Genomic DNA, 14,627 nt, shown 5'->3' on the forward strand with positions numbered 1-14,627 from the left:
GTGTCTATGCTCTCGGGGAGAGTGGAGACTCCATGGCTGTGACACTTTATAGCGTCACAGCCCCGGTTAGCAATTTGGACATAATTGTACGCCCGATCACCTTAAATTACATGCAATCTGGACATACAGTTACGTCTAAATTCTTGAAGGGGATAATATTGATGACCTATGCTCAGGATAAGTCATCAATACCAGATTGGCGGGGGTTCGACACCTGGCACCCCCTCTGCTCAGCTGGTTGAAGGGAAGCTGCGCTATACTCTTGAATAGGAACGAGCCATCCCATTGAAATGAATGGGACGGTTTGTAATTACACCTGCTCGCCACTGCGCTGTGAACGACTAGCAGGTAAACAAACAAGGTTCCTTCAACCAGCTAACATCTGTGTCTAGTTGACTGCTTTCTTCTGTAGAAAGGGTACAGTGTATGGCCAGTGACCGTTTATGAATAAGCCAGACTTGAGACTCTTCTCTGGCGCACACTGCCAGCATTATATAGTAATTGCATTTACATGCAGCAGACATCTCTTCTGTACGAGAACGAATGAACATTTTAGGGTTCATTGGTTGTCGGAAGCACATCCCTTTTTACACACAGGTATTTTATGTGTATAAACAATGGGGTCACCCGACAGACCATATTGATTGTTTCTCAGTGTAATACTCTATGAACTCCTTCCCGTACCTTGACGTGATGTACATAATTGACCTCCTTAGATTAAAGGGATTAATGTAAAAAAAAATGAAAATCAGACATCATATAGTACATGACAAGCTCTCTCTAACAAAGCTAGAACCAGCCCTGTACCTCATGGAGCTCCCCCCATTCGTTGCTCCAATTGCTCTGCTAAATTTATTTCAGGCTGGCAGCTCAGTGGACGTGTTCTTTTTAGGGGGGTGTCCTTTCTGTTGCAGCTAACAGTAGATAGGGCTGGTGGATTTTGAAAGATGGAACTGAGCATATGCGACCATGTCAGTAATATTACTGAGGTGGACAGAGACATAAGGAAAAGAACAGTCAATGGGTGGCGCTCAGTGGCTACGATAAATGTTTAATTCCATGCAGTTCAAGTATTCAGATCAAGGTTCTGGTTAGAAAAATGTAGAGTATTTATCGTGAGACAACCCAGCGTGATAACGGAGGCTCAGAAGCTGTATCCGGGCAGTCACAACGGGATCTGGAGGTGATTGACAACTGGGTTTCAGCTGAGGTTTTCTGAGAAAACCTTATCCTGATCATTTACTACCTTAGTCGCCACTGTCAATGACTAGAGCAAGGTGTTTGACAGAAGGAGCGGCACCGATGTCTTATGATGCGATGGGGAAGCATTGGCATGTTATCATTAAAGCCAGCGGCAAAGCAATGGCCTTCAGCTCTGCTATAAGCAGCAAAGTTTTTGGTGGAAAAGAAATTAGCAACAAAATGATGAATCAGAAGTAATATATATATATATATATATTAGTGGCCAGCAGGGAGATCCCTACTAAATCTGTAAATTGGAGGGTCCTGTTCACACTGTTGCTCTCCACTGAAGAGGATGGGAGAAGCATTTACAAGTTCATCCATTTTTGCTTTCTTCTTTGCAGCTGGAGCAGAGATGGGCACAAGCTAGTGAGCGCTTCCACTGATAACATTGTGTCCTTGTGGGATGTCCTCTCTGGAGATTGTGACCAACGGTTTCGATTCCCTTCCCCTATCCTGAAAGTCCAGTTCCACCCACGGGATCAGTAAGTGACCTGTTTTATGGAAGGGCCTGTGTGTTTGTACATTAGATTTGTTTTTCACATGCAGTTGTGTTCGTAACTTGTCCATTTCACTTCTGTACACCATACAACCAAAACTTGGAAACTAACAAACCAGAATGAATATGCACATTTTATCTATCAGTAATTCAATCCTTCCAGTGTTGACTCCCTTACAGCGATACTACAGATGAAAACGTTGTAAAAAATAAATTTTCTTGCCCATATTCATTGGGGGACACAGGAACCGTGGGTATAGCTATGTCCTCTAGGAGGCGTTGACACTAGTAACTCACCTGGCAGCTATACCCCCTCCAGCCTGGAGAGAGAGCTTCAGTTTTTTCTAGTTTCAATAGGAGGCAAGACCTCCCTGCTCTGCAGGGAATCTCCTGAAGATCTTTTTTCTTTTCTTTTAGGTGGGAGACAGTGGTCGCCTCGCCTCCCTGTTCTCCCGGAGGGAGCACGCCAGCGTTGGTTCGCCACGCTGCCTCCTCCCCCCACAAGAAGACAAGGTGGACCAGGGCAGCCTCGCTCCCCTGCTCCCGCCAGCCAAAGGGTCACCTAGGTCCGCAAAGAGAAGACCCTCCCGCCATACCAGACTCCTGCCACTCCGGTGCCAACTGCTGAGGAGGTGACCCTGCTGGAGAAGGTGACCTTATAGGCCCACTTAGGGAGGGTGAAGAGGATGAAGATGAGGTGAGTACACGGGATTAGGTAAGTATGAAGCCCTCTTCCCCCTCCCTCCCTCAAGGGTTAATGGCCAGGGACTTTATTTAGCTAGGGACTAGACCCCTAAGGAGAGAAGGGGTAAATCCGGCGGGCACCATGCGCCACCAAGACACGCGGACCCTCTCTCTCACTTCCCCTCTAGGCCGACGGCTGTCCGGCTCATAGAGGGTTAATGTAATCTTCTCCCCGGGCACCTCCAGCGAAAGACTGGAGTGCAGGGCGACTCCCACTGCAGTGTCCACCAGATTCCTCCCCTTTCGGGAGCGGGCGCCAAGCGCGCCGCTCCAAAAGGGTTAATGCCGTTTACCTATCGCGGACGCCTGAGCCCTTGCGGGAGTCTCGCGCCGCGAGGCACTTACTCTACATGGGAGCACGAGCGAGTTCCCGGCCGTGGGGTGAACATCCCGGTCTCCGGGCGCCGAAAAACTTTAGGCCCCGGCTTCAAATGGGGCCTACAGGTTCTTTCTCCCCTGTGTCATTCTGGCCGTGGGGCGGCTCCTCCGGCCGGAAGGTGTATGTCGCGCACCGCTCCGGGTCCCTCTACCCTCCGGCTGACTTTCAGTACAGAGGGGGAGGGTCCCGGTTGACCGAGCATCGGAACTTTAGGCCCTGGCTTCGCGGCCACTTGAGGCTAGGCATACCAGTTAAAAAAAAAAAAAAAAAAGGGAGAAATAAAAACAAACGTTTACATCCATACGGGAACTACTCCCCTCAGTCACAATCCACTCTGACTGTGCGGCACCATGATGGGACTGTGCCCCATTCCGGATCACGTGACGGCCTTTCATAGTTTCCCAATCCGCCCTCCGTGGTGGGAGAGGTGTGGCTGGCTATCAAGGGGGATGATGAGGAGGATCCCCGCCTGCGCAATACAGTGAAGGACACCTGTAGAACCCCCACTCCGCCCTCTGGGGCCGTTTGGTTGATAATCCTCCACCTGCGTAATCCAGTGGAGGACCTCTGACAGTTCCCAACCCACCCTCCGGGGTAGCTTGGTTGATTATTTTCCACCGGTGCAATCCAGTTGAGGACCTCTGGAGTTCCTAATCCACCCCCCGGGGTCGTTTGGTTGATAATGCACCGCCTGCGCAATCCAATTGAGGACCTCTGGAATTCCCAATGCACCGCCTGCGCATTCCAGTGGAGGACCTCTAGACTTTCCATTCCACCCCCTGGGTAGTTTGGTTGATAATCCTCCACCTGCGCAATCCAGTGGAGGACCTTTGGCACTTCCCAATCCACCCTCCGGGGTTGTTTGGTGAGAATACATTGCCTGCGCAATCCAGTGGATGGACCTCTAGACCAGTGTTTCCCAACCAGTGTGCCTCCAGCTGTTGCAAAACTACAACTCCCAGCATGCCCGCACAGCCAAAGGCTGTCCGGGCATGCTGGGAGTTGTAGTTTTGCAACAGCTGGAGGCACACTGGTTGGCAAACACTGCTCTAGACTTCTTATTCCACCCCCTGGGTAGTTTGGTTGATAAGCCCCCACCTGCGCAGTTCACAACTGCCAGGGGCGAGGTTCTGAGTGGTAGACTTACGCGCACATGTCCAGGCTTTCCTTCCATATGCAGAGTAGGGTTGGACGATATCAAAAATATTCCCACGATAACGATATTAAGAAATTTATCGCGATAACGATATATATCGCGATAAATGCCCATTTAGAAGAAAAAAACACTTGGGGCCACAAGGAGACATTATACTGTATGGGGGCAGCCACAAGGAGACGTTATACTGTATGGGGTAGCCACAAGGAGACGTTACACTGTATGGGGGGCAACAAGAAGACGTTACACTGTATGGGGGGGGGGCACAAGGAGACGTTACACTGTATGGGGCAGCCACAAGGAGACGTTATACTGTATGGGGGCAGCCACAAGGAGACGTTATACTGTATGGGGGCAGCCACGAGGAGACGTTACACTGTATGGGGGCAGCCACAAGGAGACGTTACACTGTATGGGGGCAGCCACAAGGAGACGTTATACTGTATGGGGGCAGCCACAAGGAGACGTTACACTGTATGGGGGCAGCTACAAGGAGACGTTATACTGTATGGGGGCAGCCACAAGGAAACGTTACACTGTATAGGGGCAGCCACAAGGAGACGTTATACTGTATGGGGGGCAGCCACAAGGAGACGTTATACTGTATGGGGGCAGACGGGCAGTTCCCCAGCCTCTGATCAGCCCCCCCAGCCTCTCCCTCTTATCAGCCCCCTCTGGTAACCCCCCCCCCTAGTATTAATCATTGGTGGCAGTGGCCACAGGGTCCCCCTCCCCATCATTGGTGGCAGTGCCCCTTCCCCCCAGTATTAATCATTGCTGGCAGTCGCCACCGGGTCTCCCCCCCCCCCCCCCATCATTGGTGGCAGTGGGCAGTGCACCCCCCCCCCCCCCCCCCCCCAGTATTAATCATTGGTGGCAGTGGCCACAGGGTGCCCCTCCCATCATTGGTGGCAGTGGGCCCCCCCCCCTCCCCAGTATTAATCATTGGAGGCCACAGGGTCATCCCCCCATCATTGGTGGCAGTGGGCCCCCCCTCCTTCCCCAGTATTAATCATTGGAAGCCACAGGGTCTTCCCCCCGATCATCGGTGGCAGTCGGCCCCCCCTCCTCCCTCCCCAGAATTAATCATTGGAGGCCACAGGGTCGTCCCCCCATCATTGGTGGATGTGGGCAGTGCCCCCCTCCTCCCTCCCTCCCCAGTATTAATCATTGGAGGCCACAGGGTCGTCCCCCCATCATTGGTGGCAGTGGGCCCCCCCTCCTCCCTCCCTCCCCAGTATTAATCATTGGAGGCCACAGGGTCGTCGTCCTCCTCCTCCCCCCATCTTTGGTGCCAGTTTGCAGTTCCGATCGGAGTCCCAGCAGTGTAATGCTGGGGCTCCGATCGGTTACCATGGTAGCCAGGACGCTACTGAAGCCCTGGCTGCCATGGTATGTTAGTGAGCAGCATTATACTCACGTGCGTCGTGGCCGCCGGTCGCTCCTTCTTCTGTCTGTGCGGCGCATTGCTAAGGCTTATAGCATTAGCAATGCGCCGCACAGACCTATGAGAAGAAGGAGCGCCCGGCGGCCACGACGCACGTGAGTATAATGCTGCTCACTAACATACCATGGCAGCCAGGGCTTCAGTAGCGTCCTGGCTACCATGGTAACCGATCGGAGCCCCAGCATTACACTGCTGGGACTCCGATCGGAACTGCAAACTGGCACCAAAGATGGGGGGAGGAGGAGGACGACGACCCTGTGGCCTCCAATGATTAATACTGGGGAGGGAGAGAGGAGGGGGGGCCCACTGCCACCAATGATGGGGGGACGACCCTGTGGCCTCAATGATTAATACTGGGGAGGGAGGGAGGAGGGGGGCACTGCCCACATTCCCGGCACCCGACCTCTGAGAGGACGCTGTGATCACCTGAGGGGTTAATTGCGCGGATCACAGCGTCCTCTCAGAGGTCGGGTGCAGGAAATGCGAGTGACAGAATTCCTTCCCTCCCCCACGCCGGCCGAACTGCTAAGAGCGCCGCCGCAAGCGGCCAGCAGGTATCGGGGACATTTGCACGAGTAGAAGTACTCTGCAAATGTCCCGTATCGGTTCATGCTGGGGCGGGCGGCCGCAGATTTAGAAGCGGTCAGCGTACATGACCGCTCCTATGACGTCACGAAATACCGCGGTATTTACAAAACGGCGATATCGCCATATCGCCGTTTTTTTAATACCGCGGTATATCGTGATACCGGTATATCGCTCAACCCTAATGCAGAGTCATTGCACTTCTACGGGATACAGTACTCGCCTTTATATCTGTCCCCTTCCTTAAGTGGACTGAGTACGATAACACTGGTGTTCAGTGCCGGATGTATTTTTTCCCCCTTCTTAGGTGGCGGAATTGCATCTTCACTGGGTTCAGTACCTGACGGATGTATTAGCCCCTTCCATAGGTGGCGCAATGACATTATCTCCAGTTGCAACGTCTGCTGTAGGCATTACCCCTTACTTAGGTGCAATAATTGCACTCCCACGGAGTACAGGACTCGCCATATGCACTAGTTCTGCCGTAGGCATCGACCCCCCCCCCCTTCATAGGTGGAGTATTTTTCCTTCCAGTGGCTTAAGTACTTGCCGTATGCATTCCACCTTCCATAGGTAGGGTAATTGCACTACCATTGGATTCGGTCCCAACTGTCACGCTGTTCCTTTCCATAGGTGGAGTGTTGCACATCACTGTGCTTCCTGTTGCATTACCCCCTTCCACTAGTGATTCACTAGCGGGGGAATAATGAGCATCTTGGGATGCCGCAATTCATCTGAACCATGGCTTCTACGAGATAGTCTCAGGCCTCCCCCCTCAGTTTTGCGCTGGCTACTACTGTGGGAGTGGTAATTGCTTTATGGGGTGCTTACTGCACAGCTCTTCGCAGGTGGCGGATTCTTCTAGTACTGAATTCGGTGGCCTCTGCGGGTGGCCCCTTCTTTGCTGGAGTAGGGGGCTAGCAATTCAGTATGACTTCCCTTGCCTGGCTTCCTGGATGCCTTATTTTCTTTTGCATGTGGGGCATGGCACCAGTCGGTAATCTAGTGGCATATGGGTACCGCCAGTGGATACTTTGTATCCTCTTGGTTTTGGGCAGGATTATAACTTCCTCTGCCTTCAGGGGGTTACCTAGCAACACTTGTGTCCCAGAGCCTCCACTGTTCCAGTCGGTCATGAATTTGTCCGCATCAATACGTAGTGCGTACACCATTGCACTAATATGGTGCGTGTGTTCCACCGAGTTGTGTGTTTTCGCTGATTCTGTATTCTCTATCCACCACTCCTCCTTATTGGGAAAGTGCTTATGCTGGCACGCTAGTTTAGCTGCTACTACCAGTCCTCTTCAGGGGCAGATTTTACGCTAAGGCTCGAGTTTGTGGTCGCTGCAGTGAAGCATTCCCCTCAGGTGGGGGTCCTACCCTGGCATTAGCTTGGCAGTTGCTCCTGTTCAGCGCCCTTCCAGGTAGAGTTTTTACGGCTCATAGCCACCCCGCATGCCTTAGTGGCTCCTATGTTACTGCCTTCCCTCATCTGCATTCTACGGGGTATTCGTTGTGGCCTTCCATTCCCCTTTTACAGGGAATCCTTCCCATTGGTCCTGGGTGTGCTTACTGTGTCTACACGAAGCTTCCCACCCTTCTCCCGAACCAGAGATCCAGAAGCATGTGGCGTGGTCGTCCTGCTCTCCCCTTGGTAGGAGTTTCCCTCCTCTACATGTTTTTTCCTTCCCCTCCTATTCAGGGTTCTACGGAAGATCATCATGGACGACATTCCTAGTCGCTCCGTATTGGCCCCGTCGAGCGTGATACAACGACCTCGTTCTCCTTCTAGGAGACGTCCCTTGGTTGCTGCCTCTCAGGGATGACCCTCTTCAGGGTCCGGTCTTCTATCAGCATTTAAGGTCTCTTCATTTGACGGCGTGACTATTGCAACCGCTGTTCTGACTTGAACAGGTTTTTTAGCGGACGTCATCCGCACTATGATTCAGGCCAGGAAGCCTGCATCATCCGGGATCCATTACAGGACCGGGAGGTCTTCCTGGTTTCTGGGGAACCAGAACATTCCCCCACTTCGTTGTTTCTCTCCCCAGGGTCCTGTCCTTCCTTCAATCAGGGTTGGACCTTGGTCTGGCCCTTAGTTCTTGGCAGGGTCAGGTGTTGGCGTTTTCTATCTTTTTCCAGCGTCCTCTGGCCCCCTAGGGCCTGTAAGAACCTTCTTTCTGGGAGTGGCACATACGGTCCCTCCGTGCCGACCTCTTTTAACGCCTTCGGATCTGAATTAGTCCTCTCAGTGCGCCAGGCTTCCCCCTGAGCCCTTGCGGGGGTTGTTCACTCAGACACCTGTCCTGGAAGGTAGTTTTTTCTGGTTGCTGTCACATCCATTAGATGGGTGTCCAAGTTGGCGGCGTTCTCTTCCAGAGAACCCTTCCTGGTTATTCATAGGGACAAATGGTTTTCCGGCCGGTCCCTTCTTTTCTTCCGAAGGTGGTCTCTGACTTCCATATTAATGAGGAAATTCCTTCCCTCATTGTGTTCATCTCCTTCATACCCTAAGGAACAGGAGTTACACCATTTGGATGTTGTCGGAGCTCTGAAGATCTATTTAGCAGCCTCCGGTCCCTTCCGCTGTACGGACTCCCTTTTTTGTCTTACGGAGGGTCCTCGCAAGGGATTGGTGGCCTCCAAGGTGGAAATCGCACGTTGGATTCGGTCTGCGTTTGCTGACGCATACTGCGCTCGGGGCAGGGTTCCACCCTTAGGTGTCATGGCTCACTCCCCCAGGGCGGTGGGCGCATCTTGGGCTCGAAGGGATCACGCTTCGGCTGCACAATCGTGTAAGGTGGCTACTTGTCCTCCTTACACACATTCACAAGATTTTACCAGGTGCATACCCTTGGACCGCGTGGTTTTGCAGGCGGCAGTTTCTTAGATGCCAGCAGGGACGCTTGCTTCCAAGGGTCTGTGGTTTTTCCCTCATTGTGGACTGCTTTAGGACCTCCCACGGTTCCTTTGTCCCCCAATGAATATGGGTGAGAAAAGGAGATTTTGTATAACTTGCCAGTAAAATCTCTTTCTCGCTCTTCATTGGGGGACTCAGCACCCACCCAGTATTGTTGTTCAACCACAGTTGTAGCTGTTGCTGGTTGGGTCCTTTGGCATGGTTGATTCCATGTTTTTTCTTTGGTGGGCTTACTTCTCCTACTGCTTATGCACAAACTGAAGCTCTCTCTCCAGGCTGGAGGGGGTATAGCTGCCAGGGGAGGAGCTAACAGCTTTTACTAGTGTCAACGCCTCCTAGAGGACATGGCTATACCCACGGTTCCTGTGTCCCCCAATGAAGAGCGAGAAAGAGATTTTACTGGTAAGTTATACAAAATCTCCTTTTTTTTTTTCTTTGCTTCGCCATATACTGAGCAGCATAACTTTTTTTATGGTTATGTCTTTGGAGCTGTGTGGGGGCTCATTTTTGGTTGGGTGATCTTTAGTTTTTATTGATAGTTTTGTAGTGTGTCGGACCCCCACAATCTGATATTGATGACCTATACCGTGGATAGGTCATTAGTATTGTACTCCCTGGAAACCCCTTGTGAGAAATTGAAGTACTTGCCCAATGTCACACTGCTAGTGTTTTGCCAAGGGGGTAATCATCATGACTCTTCTCCCAAGCATGAGTTATCTTCATTACTCTGATATTGTCCACTTATCGCAGAAAGTGGAAAGCCTTGGTCAGCCCAACCTTCCTGGATGCTGGACTGGAGCTTCTCCAGGGCAACTTCGCTGGTTCAGGTACCTGCTGGTTCCTCTCTTCCCCGGCTGTGCATGCGTCAGCTCCCGGATGCTTTCACTGCAGGCTGAAGTGAGGACACAGGTTTATCTTATGTGTTGAGCTTTCAGCTCTGTTGTCTGTTCTAATTGGAGAGTGATAAAGATCGCTTCCTTTTGGCAGAATCTTGGGAGAGTCTTGGTGACACCCGCTTGACAAACCACTGGTGCATTTACATATCAGGCACCAGAAGTAATGGGGCCTGTATCTCGTGGGGGTGGGGGGCAGGCAATAGAAAAGAAAAAATACCAAAGAGCAGTGTGACCTCTAGCTTAGCTTCAAGTATTTAAACTGGTGACAGGTCCTCTTTAAAGGAGCTGCTCACTATCGCCTAGATTTGGGAAAGCATAATATTATTTCAAATGGAATATAAAAAAATAAATAAATAATGATCCTGTGTCTAGATATTGCTATTCATTATAGTGCCCCTGCTGTTCTTTTTATTCCCTCTCGCAACATCCTGGATCTTTTTGTACATAGATACTATTGAGTAGGCACCAATAAGAATCGGGGCACTAGGAGCAGCAGCTTCTCATCACTTCTGGACATATTAGGCATTCGTTCTGAGAGGGAATCAAAATATCACCAAGGGGCTCCATAACAAGTATGTAACTGCAATATCTACCACAGGAACATTTTCTAAAGATTTCCAATGAAAAAAATAGCATGATCCAACAAAGTTGTTCATGGGATAACCCCTGGATGTATTATTCTATATGATAAGTAATATTTGCACAGTTAGATGCATGTACTATAGATTTTTTTTAAATCACTTTCCTTATTTACATGTGTGTGTTTCTCAACAGGGACAAAGTTCTAGTGTGCCCCATGAAATCTGCACCTGTCATGCTCACACTGTCAGACTCCAGTCATGTAGTCTTACCAGTGGATGATGACTCTGACCTTAACGTGGTTGCATCTTTTGATCGACGAGGAGAATATATCTATACAGGGAATGCAAAGGGAAAAGTAAGAGCTAGGATAGATTTTGTGAAAATCTGGTAGAAAAGTGTAGCCTCAAAGTTACACAGATGTTTCTTATCATTCTCTTCAGATCTTGGTGTTGAAAACAAACACTCAGGCATTGGTAGCGTCTTTCCGGGTTACAACTGGGACCAGTAATACAACTGCAATCAAATCCATAGAATTTGCTCGCAAGGGCACGTAAGTGGCACTGCCTGAAATCAATATATCTTGTATCATTATGTGCGAGGTGTTTAGCATGTTGCGATCCCTCACCTACCAATCCCCTGGCACTCCAGTGATACTTTTACCCCCATGTGTTTTTGTTTCCTGGTCTCCAGTGATGGCTTGTCATCTCTAGATGCCAGGAAAAAGGGACTTACAGGGGAGCACGGAAACATCACTGGAGCGCCAGGGGATTGGTAGGTGAGTTTACTGCTTTTTTTTTTTTTTTTTTTCCCAAAAAAATGGAAGTCCACAGCAAAATCCACACTATTTTCCACTGCGGATAGTTTGCATTAGCAAATCGGACGCATGTGGATTTACCCTTAACCCCTTCCCGACACATGATGTACTATTACGTCATGGAAGCCACTGCGTTCCCGCAATTTGTCGTATCAGTACTTCATGGTGATTGGGCGGGCATCGGAGCGCGCCCGATCACTGCAGGGGTCCGGCAGTCCCTGGTAGCCGGGCCCCTGCTGTATCCGCTGGCATCGCTGTAAAACTGATGTCGGCGGATTAATCCCTACTATGCCACAGTCCGCGCTGACCGCGACATAGAAGAGGTTTGTGTCGGGTGAGGGAGCGCATAGAGTCTCCACGCTGTTGTGGCGGGGACTCAATGTGTCAGAAGGCAGCCCGATGCCGTGCAGAGGCTGCCCAATGCCTTGCACGGCATCGGGATCTGCCTTCTACGGGTGCCCAGGAGATCCAGCCTCAGATCCAGCCTCTCACTGTAGTACATGAACAGGCAATGCATTATAATATAGATGTATTGTAATGCATTGCAGAGGGGATCAGACCCCCAAAAGTGAAAGTCCGAAATAAAGTAAAGAAAAAAAAAAGTGTTTTTAATAAAATTAATAAAGTTTTTAAGTAAAAAAAAAAACTGAAAAAAACCCTCCACTTTCCCCTTATTTTCTAATAAAATACAGGGAAAAAAACAAAACACACATATTAGGTATCACTGCGTCCTTAATGACCGGCTCTATAAATATATCACATGATCCACCCTGTCCGATAAACACCATAGAAAAGGCGTATGTCCCACAAAATGGTATCAATAAAACAGTCACCTCATCCCGCAAAAAATTAGCCCCTACCTATTGCCCAAAATATAAAAAAAAAAACTATAGCTCTCAGAACATGGAGACACTAAGGCCCCTTTCACACTGGCGAGTATTCCGCGCGGATGCGATGCGTCAGGTGAACGCATTGCACCTACACTGAATACCCACCCATTCATTTCTATGGGGCTGTTCAGATGAGCGGTGATTTTCACGCATCAGTTATGCATTGCATGAAAATCGCAGCATGCTCTATATTCTGCGTTTTTCACGCAACGCAGGCCCCATAGAAGTAAATGGGGTTGCGTGAAAATCGCAAGCATCCGCAAGCAAGTGCGGATGCGGTGCGATTTTTCAAGCACGGTTGCTAGGAGACGATCGGGATGGAGACCCGATCATTATTATTTCCCCTTATAACATTGTTATAAGGGAAAATAATAGCATTCTGAATACAGAATGCATAGTAAAATAGCGCTGGAGGGGTTAAAAAATAAAATAAAAAATAATTTAACTCACCTTAATCCACTTGACCGCGGAGCCCGGCTTCTCCTTCTGTCTCCTTTCTTTAGGACCTGGGTAAAGGACCTGTGGTGACGTCACTCCGGTCATCACATGATCTTTTACCATGGTGATGGATCATGTGATGACCGGAGTGACGTCACCACAGGTCTTTTACCCAGGTCCTGAAGAAAGGAGACAGATGAGAAGCCGGGCTACGCGGTCAAGTGGATTAAGGTGAGTTAAATTATTATATATATTTTTTTTTTAACCCCTACAGCGCTATTTTACTATGCATTCTGTATTCAGAATGCTATTATTTTCCCTTATAACCATGTTATAAGGGAAAATAATACAATCTACAGAACACCGATCCCAAGCCCGAACTTCTGTGAAGAAGTTCGGGTTTGGGTACCAAACATGCGCGATTTTTCTCACGCGAGTGCAAAACGCATTACAATGTTTTGCACTCGCGTGGAAAAATCGCAGGTGTTCCCGTAACGCACCCGCACATTTTCCTGCAACGCCCGTGTGAACCCAGCCTAAAACATAAATTTTTTGTTTCAAAACTGCTATTGTTTATATTAGGTATCGCCACGTCCGTAACTACCTGCTCTATAAAAATACCACATGACCTAACCCTCAGGTGAACACCGTTAAAAATAAAAATAATAAAAACTGGGTAAAAAAAAAAAAAGACATTTTTGTCACCTTACATCACAAAAATTGCAACACCAAACTATCAAAAAGGCATATATCCCCCCAAAATAGTACCAATCAAACCGTCACCTCATTTCACAAAAAATTAGACTTTACCTAAGACAATCGGTCAAAAAATAAAAAATCTATGGCTCTCAGACTATGGAGACACTAAAACATCATTATTTCGGTTTCAAAAATGCTATTATTGTGTAAAACTTAAATAAATAGGAAAAAGTAGACATATTAGGTATTTCCACGTCTGTAACGATCTACTCTATAAAAAAGTCACATGACCTAATCCCTCAGGTAAACGCTGTCAAAATAAATAAATAAAAACTGCGCCAAAACAACCAATTTTGTTGTCACCTTGCCCCATAAGGTGTAATAATGAATGATCAAAAAATCATATGTACCCAAAAATGGTACCAATAAAAACGTCAACTCTTTCTGCAAAAAACGAGCCCCTGCACAAGACGATCGGCAAAAAAATAAATAGGGCGTTCAGAAAATGGAGACACAAACACATATTTTTTTTTCAAAAATGCTTTATTATGTAAAACAAACAAACATAGAAAGTAGACATATTTGATATCATTGCATCCGTAACAACCTGCTCTATAAAAATAGCACATGATCTACCTTGTCAAATGTAAAAAATAAAAACAGTGCCAAAACATCCATTTCTTGCCTATTTTCCTTGGGGGACACAGGAGACCTTGGTATAGCTCAGCTCCCTAGGAGGCGTGACACTAAATGAAAACTGTTAAGCCCCTCCTCCAGCAGCTATACCCTCAGCCTGGAGAGAGAGACTGCCAGTTTTTTGCTTAGTGTCCAAGGAGGCAAGACACTCTCTGCTCTGCAGGGCTGTTTTCTCCTTGTTTAGTTTTTGATTTTCTCCACTGCCCTCCCCCTCTGGGGAGAGCATGGTTGTTCACTTGGATGGTTCAAGTGTTCCTTGGCCTCGTACCGTCTCACTCGTTCACATTGGCTATACTTGCTGTGGGCCCATTTACCAGGTCTACCGCGCTCTGTCCTCCCGCTTGGGTGCAGATTGCGTTTTCCATTTTAGGCAATTGTCCTGCTGTAGACTTACCTTCTCGGTAACTTGGGAGGATTACTCTTCGGTCAAGATTGTCCTTAGATCTCTCACACCGGGACGGTAGAACCCCTTCCTCTGGTGGCAACATCGACATGGACTTTAGCCTGTCTTGTCCTGGCATCTGCCGGATGCTGGGCGGACCCTTTCGGTTCCTTCCGTCTGCCCTTCTGCTCCCCCACTCCGGGTGGATACGGGACGACGTTGCTCGGGGGCCGACAGGACCAGTTTTGACGGACTCTT

General features: G+C 49.0%; 1 protein-coding gene across 2 annotated transcripts in view; it reads left to right on the top strand.

The window, feature by feature from the left end:
• Window positions 1-14,627, top strand: part of RBBP5 (RB binding protein 5, histone lysine methyltransferase complex subunit) — a 72,262-nt gene that overhangs the window by 12,133 nt on the left and 45,502 nt on the right. For both annotated transcript variants that reach the window (XM_040423986.1, XM_040423985.1), the window contains exons 4-6: window positions 1,587-1,727; window positions 10,643-10,805; window positions 10,891-11,000. In XM_040423986.1, the coding sequence (XP_040279920.1) occupies window positions 1,587-1,727; window positions 10,643-10,805; window positions 10,891-11,000 (414 nt within the window). The remainder of the gene's footprint in view (window positions 1-1,586; window positions 1,728-10,642; window positions 10,806-10,890; window positions 11,001-14,627) is intronic.

This window comes from Bufo bufo, chromosome 3 (assembly GCF_905171765.1).
Source record: "Bufo bufo chromosome 3, aBufBuf1.1, whole genome shotgun sequence".
NCBI lineage: Eukaryota > Metazoa > Chordata > Amphibia > Anura > Bufonidae > Bufo > Bufo bufo.